General features: G+C 36.3%; 1 protein-coding gene across 6 annotated transcripts in view; it reads right to left on the reverse strand.

The window, feature by feature from the left end:
- ABCC4 (ATP binding cassette subfamily C member 4) overlaps nt 1-18,042 on the reverse strand; it is a 156,110-nt gene that overhangs the window by 119,487 nt on the left and 18,581 nt on the right. For 5 of the 6 annotated variants that reach the window (XM_026064093.1, XM_026064096.1, XM_026064095.1 and 2 more), the window contains exons 5-9: nt 13,471-13,560; nt 12,838-13,001; nt 8,163-8,288; nt 5,341-5,590; nt 1,724-1,828 (exon numbers count right to left, since the gene is read on the reverse strand). In XM_026064093.1, the coding sequence (XP_025919878.1) occupies nt 1,724-1,828; nt 5,341-5,590; nt 8,163-8,288; nt 12,838-13,001; nt 13,471-13,560 (735 nt within the window). Of the gene's footprint in view, nt 1-1,723; nt 1,829-5,340; nt 5,591-8,162; nt 8,289-9,867; nt 9,953-12,837; nt 13,002-13,470; nt 13,561-18,042 lie in introns of those variants that run through there. The other variant, XM_026064099.1, reaches the window with a different exon arrangement.

The following is an 18,042-nucleotide window of genomic DNA, read 5'->3' on the forward strand; positions in this document are numbered from 1 at the left end:
TAAAGGACTGTCGATAAGAATCCACACACAAAAATTCCGAGTCCCATGCTGCTATCGAACTAGCCTGGGGGACTCGGATAATACTTGCCTTTGTAAAACAAGAGAGAGACCATACATTAATTGGTTTTGTTTATCTTTTGATAAACTGCAATATACCATGTTAAGTTGTTTTCCTAAAAGCCTAGCTAATAATCCCTTTCATACTTCCAGTGATTTTGGATTTGTTATTTTTTTAATATCTGTTTTGGCTCATAATTTTAAAAATAAAAAAAAATTACCATCCAGCTGTACTTTTGTTAAACAGAGACCCAAAGAGTCATGAAAAACCCAGTAGGGTAGCAAGCTAAGCAGGTACATGACAAAGTATAATATATATTTTTATTCCTTTCATAACTCATCTCTCTCTCTCTCTCTCTCAGAACCCATCATCTTTTAGTAAGAACCTATAAAATTATTTTGCAACATTATAGCAGAACATAGGAGAAGTGACCTGAGTTTCTCTTATAGTTCTGGGAGAACTATTCTTCACCCATGTACATTTCAATTAAATATCCAAATGAAAACTGCATAAAGGAAACCAGTAATTCCAGTCATACTCACCAGCTTTATGTAATGTAAACTTCTCATGAAAAAAATGAAGATGTTTTATGGACACATTATGCAACCATTTCCTATAGATTGTTAACACTGGTACCAATGTTGGTTTGGCGACAAACCAAAGACTAAGAAATACATTCCATTTTGCATTAGAATGTATTCATCATTAAGTATTTCATACTAATTAATGAAAAAAGTGTTCAGTATCTCAGAAAGAACTTATTTCATAGAGACAAATCTGAGAAAGCAAAACACCAACATAAAGTAGCAATGTGTTGCTGAGTAGTATTATTAGGTAGATCCTCACATATATCTTCATACTCTATCCTCCTTGGGACACAGCATGTGTTGGGGGAGGAAGGTGTATAAAGGGAAGTATTTGACATGTCTTATTTGCTGTACATTAATATGCCAAATTCATTTTCAGAGCTTCCAATATTTCTCATGTCTTCTCATGAAGACTGAAATCTTCATAGCTTCTTTTATGCAAGGATAGTGACAGCTCATAACATCTCCAATAACTCATCACAAATTGCCGCTTATAATGGCAATTCTAGTTTTAAAACAGAATGTCAGTCTTTGCCTCATTTAAAGAAAAGGATATGTAATAGATTTATCACCTGTATATTGTCCCTTTTTCTAATCATTTTGGTGGTTTTGGTCCATTTCAAGTAAAGGACAATATGTAGTTGAACAATCATCATTAAAATACACAGAGTAACAAATACTTACAGCTTAGTCTCTTAAGCCTTCAAATTTGTTATGGGAAGTACAATATAGTTCTGGTTCTAGACCAGTGGACTGATGTGCTGCCTGCCTTTAATTACAAATTCAGCATCTGAGCTACAGTGCAGTGCTGTTAAATAACACAAAGAGATACTTTCATATAGAAATGTACATATTTTAGTTAGTTACTCTTAATATTCAGGAATAGCTACTACTAAGATGCACTTGATACTGTTTCCCATACTGTTCTATGGAGTTAGCTTAACATACTAAAAGGTTTCTCATATATAAAAAGATACCATACGAAACATCAGCACACTATATATAGATATACTGTTATGTAAACTTAAAATGCCTGCACCATCAATATACTCCTAATGTTTAGTAGAAATAAGTTTACCTTATCCCAATAGCAAGTCAAATCCTGAACATGAAGAATGATGTTCTCATTACTACTATGCAGTTGTGGTTTGAAGTGTGAAACCTCATCAAGTATCAGAAAGTTCTGCAACAAAAGAAAAGCACAGGGTATTGCTTAATTTGCAACTAGGAAAAGAATGCAAGCCCATGGTTCTGTATGCAGCATACAAAAAAATTATTCATAAAAAAATACACACTGATCAAGAAATCATATTTCCAAAGCAATGCTCAACACCTTTGAACAGTGCACCTCTAACTAGCTAACCATTCCAGATAGTACCCAGAAGCATAGATTTCACAGCGTAAGAGTCCTGCAGGACTCTAATTACAACCTGCTCAAAAGCAAATTCCTGAAGCAAACAGAATTTAAGAAATTGGCTCCGTTTTTTTTTTTTCCTCGAAATACTGACAAACCTTATAATGATTCGATTCCCTCTTTCCATGCAGAAGGGACGAAGCCCTAACTACAACACCTTATCATTCCACTGCTTTAATGGTGAGGACTGACTTTATTCTCGTTTTGCTTAAAGGACCTGTGAGGACACTGTACAAAGCTGTTAACAAGTACTGAACTAATAGTTAGCCTGCATAAATTAGATAGATACTGAAGACTTACAGAAGTCAGTAACAGAAGAAGAAACAGAACAAAGATGAAAAAAACATGAGAGGACAGGAACAGTACTGCTGTGTCTCACCAGGTACAATGGAACTTGCTCAAGATTCAGCTGAGAGGTATCATTAAAAGAGCTGTGAAGAGTCGAGCATTTTAATGCAGCAGTCTCCAAACTCAATGCAAGTATACATCTCCACCAAAAGGAAAAAAAAATACAAGGCCGCACAAGTCTGAGCTCTCCAGCCAAGAGAGAGCGAGTTTGCCAAGGGCTGTTTTTGACAGGTGGGAGTAAATGGGCAYGTGTGTAAGAGAGAACTCAGGTTAAAAAGGTGGTAGACGGGGAAAGAAACACCAAACAGCCTAAATAAGTATGGGGGTGTGTGGCTTRAGAAAAGACCTTGGAAATATGATTTGGATTTAGATGATGAATGAAATATCATGGGAACTATGAGCAAGGAATCAGTCTCCTGTTGTTCAATTCTTTCTGCATTTATATTACAAGACTTCAGGAGGAGCTTCTGATAGCAGTAGCATTCTCACCAGGTATAAATTCTAGCTAGCCATTTGATTCAAAAAGGTGACAGCACCACAGGTGGAATCATTTCAAATAAAATTAGTACAAATGATGAAAAAAATTATATGGCTAATTCCAAGAACTGTAAACATTGAGGGGGAAATCAACACCAGCAATAAAATTTTTGAAAGCAGTAAAATAACTTAATCCTTAAAGATTTTTAAGTTCTCTTAAAACATTCTTGCACTCTTTTTGTGCTTATTAATCTTCCATGCAGAGAAAAATGAAATTGCTAGCTTTCCACAGGATGTTGAGAAGCAAACATTAGCTTGAGATAGAACTGCGACCTTGAGAGAGAAACCTCTATCTTTCATACCCAGATGAAATTTATCCTCCTTTCATAGTCTCTGCCAAAATAAGCCTCCGAAAAACAACAGCTCTTGCTGTGTTTCAGGAGGGGACCTTGAGCCTATTGCTTCATCACAAAATAGGGGATAAGCTTCAAGAAGAGAAGTAGACCAGATTTTAGCTGTTCAGCTAGGGTGAGGGGGAGAAGAGAGCTTAGGAAAAACAAAAAAATAATAATGAGACGTTAATGGTCTTTTTGTCACATGGTGGCCAATGTATGTATGCATGAATATGGAGGAAAGGCTACTTCCCATCTGATATTTTTCTTCTGTGTTAGCTGAAACATAACATATCCTGCTTCCCTGTCTCCATCTGAGCATATTTCAACATCACTGCTGAAACCTTACTTGTTCTATAAAGCCTATGGAAAGGCACCTTCTTTGCAAAAAATATTATATTCAGTTTTGCCCAAATATACCTAGACATAGTCTTAATCAGTTTTTCCATATCTCCTACTCTCTTTCTGCAATTCCTYTACATTTCTCTACATTTCAATCACATGTCTTCAGTCAGGCAACACCCTGTCATCCAATAGTAGAATGTCTAACCTTGACCCATTTTGCAGTTCGGAAAATTAAGGGTAAAGGTAGATGACTGCACCAAGAACGCTACAGCTTCATTAGTAGAGTTCTTTACCTATTCCAATGAATTTTGGAGCTGGTTTCTAATAACCATCCTTAGGAATCATAGTGACAGGGGAATTGGAGCAGGCTGTTAGAAGCAAAATCTTGTAATATGGTGGAATACAGTGGATGCACCCTAGGATACACTGGAAATTGGGACAGGAAAAAAAGGAACAGATCATCACTGTCTCTGCTCAACTGTTTTTCTGCTCTTCCTAAGGCACCTTTCTCAGCCAAAGCATATCTCCACCTGCACAGCTTGAAAGATCCCTTCAAACAGCATTGCCCTGGAGCTGAACACAGGGTATATGAGAGGACAGAACAGACAGCGCACAATACCCAGTATCCTAAGCATTCTTCTCCCCTCCCACAGTTTAGTTTAAGCAGTAGTAATATATGTTACTGCCTACAATATAGCTGTTGTTGCGATTTTCACACATTAACATTTGCTAACTCTACTTGCATCAACTTTTAACAAACCCTTCTTCGAAGGGCAAAGATTACCTGTTTAATATGTAGTTTATGTGTGGGCTTAGTACAATTAGCAAATTTATCAGCAAGAAAACTGATTTATTTTACTCAGGCATGTGAAACTTTAACAGGAGATTTTAGCTACTTTCATCAACAAATTACATAGTGACACAGCCATATGATTACATGAAAGGCACTTCTGTTTTTCTGGTTCCAGACTAGATTAACCTGATTTTTCACACAATTAAGGTCTAGAATGGCTGACATGCTTTAACTGTATATTTCCATAGCCTGGCAATTTGGGATTTTTTTTTTTTTTTTAAGTTTTAAATTAAAAAAAAAAATTGCACTTAAGTCTTTTGCTCTTGTAGTTTACACTAAAGTGCTGATACATACAGCAAACATAGTTTGTGTACTTATTTTATTCAAAACATCACACTAAACACAACAAAAACAAACAAAATAAAGCCCTTCTGCTACAATAGCAGCATGAGTGATATTCATTCTTACTGAATTTGTAGAGTCTTCATTCCAGTATTGAAAGAAGTTCATACACTAGCTAGGGCCCATGCCTGTCCTTCACATTTGACAGGGCAGCGCAGCGCACATGGAGTGTGTCCCCTATGTCTCCCATCTGCTTTTTTGTGTCTTCCTTATTTCCAGGCTCACAACTGCCAAACACAACATATCTGTGTATCTGCACATTTTTCTTATCTCAAAAATGTCTATAAGAGCTCTTTATACACACACTTTCCTCCCACATTTCACCCCACCAGTTGCCCTGCAGTTTATTTCTTACTTTTCCACATACTTTACGCAGCAGCATGTTTAATTTTGGAGGTAGATTATTTCATTAAAAATCCCAAATTCTGCAAAACTAAAATGAAGCTGCTTTTATTGGTGACACTGAAGCATTATTAGATTAAGATAACAAATCCATAAACCATTCAAAAAATCAGTAACCATACCTTGATTCGTCGTATGCTAACCACTGCCTCGGATACTCTCTCAACAGCCGCAGGGAAGAAGAGAGTTACTGTCAGTCTTACTGCACCATACAGCGACACTGCAACAAACACCCGACTTGCCGAGATAACATTGCCAAGCAGTACATATGCCATGAAAGTCATGAACACTGTTATTTTGCTTGCCACAAAGAAAGAGGCTAAGTTCAGTCCTCGAAGGTAGGAGCTTTTCATAACCATGGCAATCTCCTTCCTAAAAATGCAAAATATAAATATTCACATCAATCTCTTATCACAGTTGCCCTCAACAATAGGATGAGGAAACCCCACTCAGGATTTTACTTCTATATCCTTTCTCCTCCCTTTCTACCACCCCAACTCATTTGGGAAGAAGTGTACTAATGTGTAAATAATGAAAGAGAAAAGAGAGGCTTAGAAGTTGAGGAAGGTATTTAAGGTTGTTCTTTTTTCCTGAAGCTTTTATTTTGGGGGCTTTTTTTTTTTTTTTTTTGCACACTTTTATCAAAATCAAAAGCTGGGTTGTCTACAAGAGCAAAGAGGAAAAAAATTTTTGCATAAAAGCAAAGCATCCAGAAGCTCCTAACCCTTCCAGTATCAAAATTCAGTTGAGTTCAGTCACAAAACTCTTGCCAAGATCAGTACATCCACAGCTGAAAAACTAGTGCAACTTCCAAAAGATAGAGTCCACCCTTGGCCCAAGTAATCCACTGTTAATTCAGCTGCTGTTCCTCAAGCTGCATCGTAATATTTGCAATATTTCYTCTGATCTCATTCTAATTCCTTCCTCCTCCTCCATTTGGACCCTGCTCCTGGCTCCCTTTGCTCTAGGAATTCTGGTTCATAATTCAGAAAACACTGGTCTGTGACCAATTGTTCTGCTGGCCACTACGCTATCTAAATTGTAATTGATAAATTGCACAGACACACAAGTCTCCATCTAGCAACTGAAAAGCTGCTGATGCATGTGTTTTTAATTTCCACTCCAGCTAAATCTCAGTTTCCACTTCTAAATGACTCATCAAATCAGATCCTAGAAATGTTGCTGCACCTACAGTGCATCTATAGTGTGGCTGCCATCAGGCTTAATTTGTTATTAAAATAATAGTTTTTCTTTATCAGGAGAGCCATAATAACTTGCTCCTTCCACACACATTCTAATTTTATCTGCTTGAATTAATTTAGAATAAATTCTACTAAAACAATTCCTAATTTCTCTTTCCAAATATTCTGGTAAATCTCAGGGAAAATTTCGATCATCTTGATTTCCCTTCCACTTGGAACTATATACTAAGATTATAAATTCAAGCTATGATTATACCACTTGAAATATATTAAGTCCTCACTTATGGGGAGAAGGATGCAGGATGCACTACTGGAAAACTAGTTAAGCAACTTTCCAACTATACTTGCCAAATTGGCTGAATTGACAGACTTTCAAAGAGTTTCAAAGAGTTATTTTTTCAGCTTAAGGGCTCCCAATCTCTGATCTCCTCCAAAGTACTTTGAAAGAACATTTGTAGATAAACTATTTGAATTGGGTCCAATTCAAATACTTCTACAATCCTGGATGAAACCCTTTTCCCACCCTCTAATAATCCTTAATAATCCCTCACTATCTGCGGATAATCAGCAAGTCCTTTGTACTACTCTCCATAAATATCAGAAAAATTGTGTCTTAGCCTTAAGACTACACTATCTTACAGCACAGATTTAAATCAAAGGAAACTAATATGGACAACCACAGGAAAAAGAATAGAGGAGTTCAGATGTCTTCTTAATGACTGTCAAGTGTCACTGTGTAAATACTGGGTAATGATGGCTCAATTTAAGACTTAACTACAGGTTTCCACAGTGCTGTCGATAAAAAGTAGCAGGATTCAGGATGCCTTTTGGAAGAGCTTCTTTCTTTCCACCATTAAATAGGAAGCCTCTAAACTTAATGAGATATTTAACCTAGAAATCTAAGGTTTAGTGATGTGAATACTCTCACTGAGGAAGCTATCAACAAAGAAATTCTGGCTCCATGCAAGAGATGAAGCCTCTAATCAATGAAGAACATTCAACTAGCACAAGACCCTCTATTTAGAAAAAGGAAAGGATTAAGTGAGTGGGGAAAAAAGTCAGAGAAGCCACAGTAGGATGACAACCTCCTTCTCTTAGGCAAGTAATGGACATAACATGAAAATTAAGTGATGGGAAATATACACCAGAACTCCTACAGTTACCCTTTAACACTGAACACTCTCATACTGTCAAGTAAAAGAATAAACAGTGCCTGAAAAACAGATTTAACAGCAAGTTTTAATCAGATGCTGACAGACTTCTAAAATGATACCAAACTCAGTTGGCCTTGCACATATACAGCTGGAGAATTTCTGAGCTGCAGCCTTTCTCCCCTCCACCCTTTCCAGGTGGTTTGGAGAATATTTCAAAGGGGACAGAAAGGCAATTAAAATACTATCTGAGGATGCTATCAYTTAGGACAAAGTCAGATTCCATAAATATGTCAGAAGAAAAACTTCCATGATAGGAAACATAAAAAAAAATAAGAATTTACATAAACTCTCTTACATAGAAATACTCTATTACACAAAGCAATAGAATTTATAAATATCAAAGGGGTTGTTCTCATTCTGCTTCCTTAAGATAAATTTTCATTCCTTCCCTTTTCTTATAGTTATAAAAAAAAGCCACACAGAGGTTCAAGTAAAAAGCTCTTCAAAGCACAAAATAAGGTATTTATTGACTTGTAAAAATGGAAATAGATATATATCATGTAACAAGATGTATCTTTACAGGATTACCTTCTTAAACCATTCACAAGTTCTGCAAATGATTYTTCCCAAGCATACATCTTTATTATCTTCATACCACTTATGACTTCATTCATGGTCCTAATCCTGACATCTGTAAAGGCAGCTGTCTTGCTTCTGTAATTAGCAGAAAATAAAAATTCTCAGACTCTCAAAAGAAGACAGACTATTTATTTTCATATAATATACTCATTTTAATGATATTTTTACTTTTACTTGAAAAGAAGATTCATAGAACTGTAATTGCATTAAAGCTTTTTCCTAAAACAGTCTCTTACAGCTGACACACAGCAGAAAGATTTGGTATGTCTGTATTCACAGTATTGTGTATTCTCAGGGAACTGACAGTTAATTCAATGTTTAAAATTATTATTTCAGTGTGCACAAACACATGGTGTTCCTTAAACAACATATTTATGTACAAAAAATGAAGTACTTCAATTAAAAAATACACATCCAAATATTAAATTTAGAATTAAACAAAAATTAGGAAAGTATTTTAAAAAGCAGGTTTTGAAATGCCAAAATAACAACCTCTCTCAAAAGGCCATTTTGACGGTGTCAAAGAAACTGGCCTCTGTTTATGTCTTGTTAAGGCTAACTCTATTTGAGGCAAAGATTACTCAACACTAGTGCATCAGCTACAATTTAAGAAAGTAAATCTAGATATGTTTTTGTTTTACTAAATAAACAAATGGCCTTTAATTGTTCTGTGAGCAGTTCCAGGCAAAAATATGCATTAAGAGCTGTTAACGATCAAAGTATAAACTCAGGTTTTTTGACCAATGGAAGACTGTATTGATTTTTAGGCTTTTAATAGCTAATCAACATTCCTACTTTCTCAGAACAGGGATTACAAGCAAGACATTTTTTCATCACTAATCAGTTCTCACATTAAGACCAGCTGTTATTCAAATCTGTGTGTATGCGCACRTGCATGTGTGTGTGTTCATGTGTGTATACACACACATACATACATACCCTTTATTCAAAAAGAAAAAAGAAATTATAATAGAAAATAAATTTGCTTATTATTCTATAAAATGTTACAAGAATTTGTAATTAACACCAAATTAAAAAAAAACAACAAAACTATTTTGGTCCCACATTTGCAATGATGAATAAATTGGAAAACACGTGCGTGTGTGTGTGTATAACTAAACAATCAAGTTACAATTTTATTTAGGAAAAAAAATCATTGAAAGTTAGAAGCCATGTAAAACCAAAACCATGCACACTGCAACTCTGAATTCATTCCTGCATACAAACATACTTAGCATATAAAGAGTGGCCTATAGTAGGCCTTATTTTGATAAATTGTATCTTTTTTTTCCTAAATTATATAATTTTATATAAAGCCAATGAAAGTTAGGTTTAGAAACCATATAAAAAAAATAACAAAATGTTTTTCAAAAAGGCTTGCTGCGTCTTCTCAGTTCAACCTGTCCTCTAAAATTTCTCTGGTGCTCTGGAAGTAATAGCCATGTTCAAAGCACTTACATAGAAAGAATTTCAGGCAACCGCCTGGCATTTTAAACTGACTCCTCAACACCAGTATTCCAGAAACGTCAGGACGACTGAAGCAACATATTACGAAATATTTATACATGAAAAGTGATAGAAGAAACATAGGAAAGTGGCCCTAATGTAATCAAGGCTTCTTTGTAAGACTGAAGATAGCTTAGCCTAAACCAACCTTATTGGCATGGAACAAGATTATCTTTGCTAAGTTCTTTTTTTCAAAAAGAAAAGTCCTCAAAGAATTTGAGAGCTCCTCCTTTCTCTCCCATATACATGCACCACCACTGCAAGAGACAAAATTTAGAAATTTAGAATACGCTGTTCATGTCTCTGCAGCAAATAATAATTTTCACCTGCAATCTTTTGAAAGTCACCTTTCAGACCTAATCTACATAGTTGGTCTCCAGATAATAGTAGGTTGGAAAAAAAAAATAATGGAAGTATTTCTCTTTTTAAATGCTGTAGATGAAAAAAGCAACAGTTCTCAGAGTAACATTTCAGCAAGAAAATTTAAAAATTAGTTTATCACAGCAAAATAACCATCCTCTTACAAATTGCTTTAAAATGTTCAAGAGTTTGGGGTTTTTTTTAGTTACACTCCTCTATGTTGCAAAATCTTATTTTGTACATACATACCAGAAGCCATTGGACCATCAGATAGCCACTGAGCCATCTCAGTGGTTATATAGTGGTGTGAAGTATGCAGGCTTCAAATGCACTGATACCAATTTGCAGCGGTGGAAGTCGATCCCCAAGTTTTAAAAAGAGTAAGCACAGATCAGGATAATTGGAACGCACATGGGCACAGAGCATGCTTAAGTGCACAACARTGAAGGACCTGAAGGTTTCCTCAAGACTCTTTCAAATGTCCAAGAAGTCCTCTAACCATTTTATAAGTTGTCAAATTCCTTTCTGCTTTCATAAGGCATATTCAGTGAGTTCTGATTATGTTTAACCCAACAGTTCCACATAAAGCTATTTTTTCTTTTAAAAAATCTAACTTACAGATTAGAAAGTGCTTTAAATGAGAATATTCAGTGCTTTGCCATGCAACTGTAAAGGGCCAAGCTCTTATGAATATATATAACATAGTCTTCAGCTTGATAATTAAACTATTTCTAAAATATCATATAGCATGTGTATTTTGTACAACTTTTAGTACTTGTGCAGATAAAAGCAATACTCAGTAATATGGTGTATACTATTCCATGTAATATTGAGTCCATTTCTGCAAGCTCCTACAGCACTGAAGCTAATGGAAGTGTCTGCATCATAAACTGACGTGCATATATGTGCTTACAAAACTGGGCCACAAGTATAATGCTGAATAATAGCACAAATTAGCTGCCACACTGAGCATGCCTGGATTTTAGCAAAAGCTTTAATCCTTAAATTACTTCTTCATAGGCCGATTTCCTTAAACCCATGCAGATTCCCAGCAACTGCCATGTGAACACAAACATCATTACAGGGCTGGAATCTATTTTAATTTTTCCATTAACTCTTTGCATTCATTGGGCTACAAATACAAAGATCTGTGCACATGTATGCAGGCAAAAGTTTTTCTGGTTAAGAAATTCTTTTCCTTGCATTGCATCCAAACTAGTGACTGTTAATGGCTGGGGGGAAAAAACAGAATATTATAGGGCCACTGACAAACTTTTTAAATGTGTAATTTCCAAGAAATTTTTCTCACCCTGTTGTCTGACCATAGTCCCTTAATCTCTTTGTACCTCAAGTTTCCCATCTGTAAAATGGGTATAACAATGCTTACCACTTTGGAAGAGCACTTTGAACACCATGGATAAAGCACGATTCAAGTGCTAAGTATTCTAACCGTTACTATTAAAACCCCAACAAAACAACAGTGATATAGCTTATTACATATGCATACATTATACTTAGGCAGTAAAAATGAGCATGTAAGAAAATAATGAAGTGTTCTAAAAACACCTTTTATCATATAAAACTAAGAATTTGGCAGAGGACACTGAATGACTAATTATTTAAGAAATACTACATGAGCATAATAGCTGAAGACTATCACAGTGGTTATAAACAGAGGAGGAAGTCCATGAGCTGTTCTGACTTTGTAATTCTCAGATCTCTTTTCATATCTAGCCAGGCAACAGCAATGCCAGTCTCAATAAAATACAACTTGAAAGAAAAAGTAACTCACTAAAAAGAGTTTTTCCTATCCAAACAACTAGAAGGATGCATTCTGTTCACCCTGAATAGAAAAACGCAACAAAGATGAATAACACTACTAAGTATACAAGTACATAGTAAAGGAACTTTAATAACACAAAAATATTTTCATTAAGAGAGAAGAGTCATTTATAAATTCTTGATGTAAGTAGAACGTTATTAGTTATACAAGAAAAGGAAAGTTAGGAAGTCAAAATGTTGTAGTTAATATTGTCATTTGAAGTAAATGATTTTTCAGGAAGAAGTCAGAGAAGAACAAATTAGATTTGTTTGATAATGGAAAACTACTGCAGATTCATTTCATATTTACACAACCTAGAACCTCACAGTTAGAAATGTCAACGGAGTCATCAGAACCACCATCATAATTTTTTTTTTCCCTTYTCTCTCAATTCTTTCCCCTTTTTCCTCTCATGATCTTTGTCTAGGAGGGGAGGCAGCAAGATCTCCGAACACAAAATTTTCAGAGCTTTCTGCTGAAACTTCTGTAATATGCCCATAAGTTAAACTTATGATGGGACTGGTAGTATTGCCTTTGCAATAACTTCTCCCTACACGTCAGTGCAGGAAGGCACCTGCAGCAACGGTGCAGGAAGGCAAAGTTCAAGGAGCTGTAAAATTCTGCACCTAAATCTACAGCAAGGCAGCTACAGAAATAGCCCAACTCTTCAAGGTACAGAACTGCCATCAGGCATCAGAGATTTTCAGCATCACTTGAAGACAGACCACTGATTCAAGTCCCTAAGTAGGAATTCAGAAATATGACATTAGTGACTACAAAAAACACTGGCAAAAACAAAAGACAAAGCAAAAAACCTCACCACACAGAAGTCAATCTCAGAGCAGTACTCTGACTCAATCCAGTCCTCAGCCAATCCTGGACACCCACTGTCAAACCCAGGACAGAACACCTACAACCCAGTACATGCAACCTCACCTTAGAGAAGAAAAAAGCCTCCCAATGCAGGTCTGTACAGGAAGAAGAATAATGAGAACTGCCATTCCTGCAAGGCACGATGGGCCTATTTCCATCCAGAGAAGTACTGTTACTGCTACAGCTTGAATTGGTCCAGCCCACAAGAAGTGCAAGAAAATTGTTACCTAGGCAAACAGTTAAGAAACAAAAATTAGCTTTCAGCCTTAGCTAAAAATAAAACCCTAAAAATGCAAAGTTGAAGCAGCACCTCTGCCTGCAGCAAGTAATGAGACATTCAGTCAGAAGATTCAGGGAGAATCTGCACCAGATTCAGAGACCTAAACTTAAGGGGCTAAATGGAAGTACCTATGCTCCAGAAAGTGACCAAATCACCATATTGATTTTGGCATATCTACATGCACCAACATATCTCTGAAATTATGAAAACAGCAGGAAAATATTTAAGGGGAAAAAAGTATGTTTTCCTCCCATATTTCAAGACACTATTTCTATTCCTATGATGTTTGAGAAACAACTAGGAAAAATATTCATAAAAGACACTTTTATCACCAGCTGTGAATAAAATATTCATAACTCAAATCCTATAACTTTTTCAGCTTCAGACCCTTCAGCAAGATCTGCAATACTTCTTACCTGATCAAATTTGTTCACATCATTTGACAGGAGATTTACTATTTGACCAGTGGTAGTTTTTGCCATAGCTGTATTACTGAGACGAAGTGCCTAAAAAATGAAAAACAGTCTCAAATTATCACTGCTTCTATAGCACGTTACACCTATGTTTAGAAGACTCAATCCACAAATATTATATCGGAACAAAAGCTGAAGGCACATTACAGATTTTGCCTGAGAATATCTGGGCTATAGTTCAAGAACCTTATCTAACATGTTGGTTGGGTTAATATTCTGAAGAAAATCTTGAAGATGAACATACAAAAAAAGTCTAGGGAAGGACTATGAGGGGAAAAAAGTGCCATAAAAAACACCATCTTTACTTTCTCAGAAGTGATTAAAAATGGGAAAATACCAACATAGCAAGTTATTAAAACTAAACAACACATCTTGTAATCTTCCCTTTGCTCTCTCCCTCTCCCTCGTATTATGAGCATAGGTGTAACATTAGAACAGAAAACTCTACCTTGGGGCTAAATGAAAGTCAGGACAAGGTTCCACCAATTAAAAGAATTATTTTTTGAATGAGATTCATCACAGAAGACAACAAACCAAGCTATAATTTTAAATTATAAGTTCTTAGTAACACTGCAAAYTGTGCCTTCTGCCTTTGTAGATCAGAGTTAATATCCCTTTACAAATTAATATAAGATTTCCCTTGTTAATAGGTCTGTAAAATCATAGATTTCTGGATTATATTAAAGAAGTTTAGCACATGTTATGAAAAGCAGTAACAATGAATATAAAATATTTTTAGAGGTTAATAAATAAGTTAATCAGTAGAAAATAGTATTTGATTATAAAAATATCCCACAAAACATATCTGGAAATATGCAGTCTGAACATTACTGCAGAGATCCAAACCGAAATAACTCAAAGGTGCAGAACTCTATAGCCTGCTACAAAAAAAAAAAAAGCACAATTTTGTAGCACAAGTAAAATAATACACAAAATGTGCTACACATTTTCCTGTAACCAAAATACTTAATTTCTCAAAAACATTTAGCCTTTTTAGGTGACGCACATCTGCTTCGCCCCTTCCAAATAATCAGTCATTATTAGGATTCCTTTTTGATCAAGAATCCAATCTGAAGAACACTAATTGCTTCAAAGATACTTTCCCAGTAATTGAAATCAGGTGCAAGAACATCAGACACCAAAGAGCTATTCAAAGCACCGTTTCAAACAAAGCGCCTTACCTGCCTGCACCTCTTTGGTAGGTTACGGAGGTATTCGTTACCAGCAGACTCCCCACCCTAACTTCACTAAAACCAGCTGGCAGCAAGACTCAGAACCCTACAAAGCAACTCCCCTGATATTCCAATAATAAGACTAGAAAACAGGATATATGAGAAGCAAGATTTAATTATTTGAGAAAACTATTGCTTCATACTCTGTCTTAAGCCATTTGCCTCCCATCTGTCTGAAACCTCCAGCTAACCTGCCTGTCTGTAATGCAGTCCCAGCACATCCACATTTCTATCATGTTTAATCCACAGCAAAGATCAAAGCTGATAAGCTGCTAGAAAAGCTGTTAGATACCTATAGACCATAATAATAGGAGTTCAAGCACCAAGTACTTGGGAATGTTGTCCCTAGGGTGCCTTTACAGCACCTACTGCTATATATACCTTTAAGACACAGACATATATGCTTTTTGAGGTGCACCTGAGGCTACCCAAAACACTGCACTTAGCTCAGTGTCAGTGGCCCTCTCAGACCCACCACCTGAGCTGCTTTTCCGATCTCTTCCTAGCTAATTTTAGGCACCCTTAGTGTAAAGAGTTTCAAAATTAGCCCAGTTCCTTTGGACCAAGACAGGCTAAGGAGGAAGCACACAAGCAGCCGAGCCAAAAGGAGGAGGCTTGTCTGTGACGTTTGGTCTTCCCAGGAAAGAGACAGCCATTCCCAGAGGCAGCAGCAACACAGTTTTAGTCTTTTCTTCTCTTCCCTCCCCACTCCAAAATTACTTTTGAAATATCTTTTTTTTTGGTAGTGAAACGAACTTTACATTTTCCTGGCTGAATGGACCTGTCTAGACAGAAGGAAATGGCAACACTGAACACAATGGAATAGTTTCACTTACTTACAAATTTCTACCAAAAGTCCTGTTTTGCTCCTTTACCTGCCCACTATCTGTGTCTTTAAAAACTGCTTTGACCGTAACATTCCTAAATTCATTTTGATGGTAAGAGAGAGTACCAAAGACTAAAGCTACATATTTTAAGAAGTTACACACCTTTTAAAAAAGGAACTACAATTTGAACTGGCATTTTATTTTACATTTGCCAAATACCTGTTTTCAGCACAACAAGCTGCTTGATTTTTCTCTATATATGTTTTCCATGCATATGTATTTCCCAGCAAGCACCCTTCTTCAAAGAAAATAGGTTTTACTTGCATGAATTAATGACAGTAGTTTGTACTCCTGATGTCTGTTTAGAATTCATCCTTTTTTCCAGATGTAATTGCATTGACCCTATTTCCATTTTTTAACCATTCTTCGCATTCTGTATTCCCACTCATTTTAATCTCTCCCTGCCCCAAACTGTTAATTTGAAAGCAGAGGAAAAAGGGAGAACTGACCATAGAAAGGACTAATACAGCTATTCCAGTCAAATAGCTGCTGCCACCTTTGAATAATTGTCTGCTTCCTGTCTCAACCAGCTACTACACAGCTTAAACTGCCCTAGTGTCTATTCTAAACCTCAAGCAACATATAAAACTGAAGTCTTTAAAAAATAAATAAGCAGCCTTCCATAAGTAGTCTTTGGTTTTAAAACATGAGATTGAAAGTCACAAGAGAGTCCATTTTCATCTTTGTTACAAACTTCCTATGTGAATCACTAATACTTCATACAGATTACAAAACATCTTACAGTTTGAATACAGGCTTTTTGCAAATAACATCAGTTTTTAACCTTCCAAGAAAAGCGGTATAAAATTTAAGAATTCTTAGCAGTTGATATTTTGTATTAAGGATGCTCTCCCATCCACCCCATTCATTCTTGCAAATCCTAGTTTTTATTTACTACAGAAATTAATGACCACTGCAAAAGTGCTTGTAAATTAGCATCCAGATTCTTTCAAAAGCATAGGTGAGGATAAAGGGAAAGTATGACCCATCTATAAACCCTGAATAATGAAGACAACTGATTAGTAAGGTTTATCGGTGTTCTGCCGTAACTTCAGCCTTCACCCTCAGGAGTAAACATTTATGAGATGAGGGGAGATTAATTTTCCATTTAATCACATCTCTAGAAATAAGGGTACACATTATGAACATTTCTTTTCCAAGCTTCTAGGCTCCTAAGCCAATATCAACAACATAACAAACAACTTTGCTATGTACATATTTCATGAATTTCAAAGTGTGTTATGATAATCAGTATACTAAATTAATACCTTAGAGATATGTTTATGTACAAGAAAGCAGTGTGCCATGTTAGAGCCAAGTTCCCAGAGGATAATTTCCAAGGTATCAGAAGAGGGAGGAGAATAAATATGTGCATGAAAAACAATCACCTTTACAAGGCAGCCATTTTTACTGCCCTCACTTTGAGCTTTTGCCCTAAACCTCGCATGACCTATACAGGTAGCATAAATGTTTGCTTTAAGTGAATGGTACCCGTATTTAATAGTTAAAATAATATGGATTTGTTTATATACTAAATAAACTGCACATTCCTGATCCCTTGCTTAAATTTCTTTGCTGAAGTAAACACTGGCAGGTCACTATCCCAGTAACATCAAAGAGAGGCCATTTTCCCTTCCAGTGCCCCCAGTGGCGTTCCTGCCTGGAAATGGAGACAGGCTTGGTAGTTTGGGTGTTACCAACAGCTTCAGAAGAGAGGAGCAGACATTTACAACTGGTTTGCTTCCTCCCAAGAGCACATGGAGATCAGCATTTCATCCTGGGTGTTGTTTGCCTACTTCTCCCGCAGTACTACCTATAGCTTCTCCTGTCCCACCTGCCATCTGACAGCAGCCTCAGCTCCGTCAGTAGTTGAGGGTAGCTGTATCTCAATCAGGACAGGCAGACAGCAAAGAGAAAGATGCCACAGCTCTCCAAACATACTTCCTTTCTCACATTACTGGGTCCAGTCCAGGACTACAGTGCTCTCACAGTACAACCAATAATTGAGACTAAAAAACAGCTGGCTCTATGCTATCTCCAGGATTCACCTTGCTTCTGAATTGTCTCTGCTTTCCCCACTCTTCTTTCTTTCCTTCCCTCCCAAGTAAGAGAAATAAAAGATACTAAGGGGACTTATCTGTGAAGATGCCAAGCATCCCTTCCAGTCTAGAGGAGGTAGCAGCAATACTGCAATACCCTGGGTCTCACCAAATTACAGAGGTAGTTACTCCAGTTTTCACCTACTGCCTTACAGAATATTAACATTTCTGGAGTCCTCTCCTAAAACTGACTTGCATGTTTTTATGACTTTTAATCTAAACAAGGCTTCCACACTGTTACAGACAAAGTGAGTACCCTCTGAAAACCTACTAATGTGGCATACCAAAAAGAGGGGA

The sequence above is a fragment of the Apteryx rowi genome, unplaced genomic scaffold, assembly GCF_003343035.1.
Source record: "Apteryx rowi isolate R43461 unplaced genomic scaffold, aptRow1 scaffold_209, whole genome shotgun sequence".
NCBI classification, from domain to species: domain Eukaryota; kingdom Metazoa; phylum Chordata; class Aves; order Apterygiformes; family Apterygidae; genus Apteryx; species Apteryx rowi.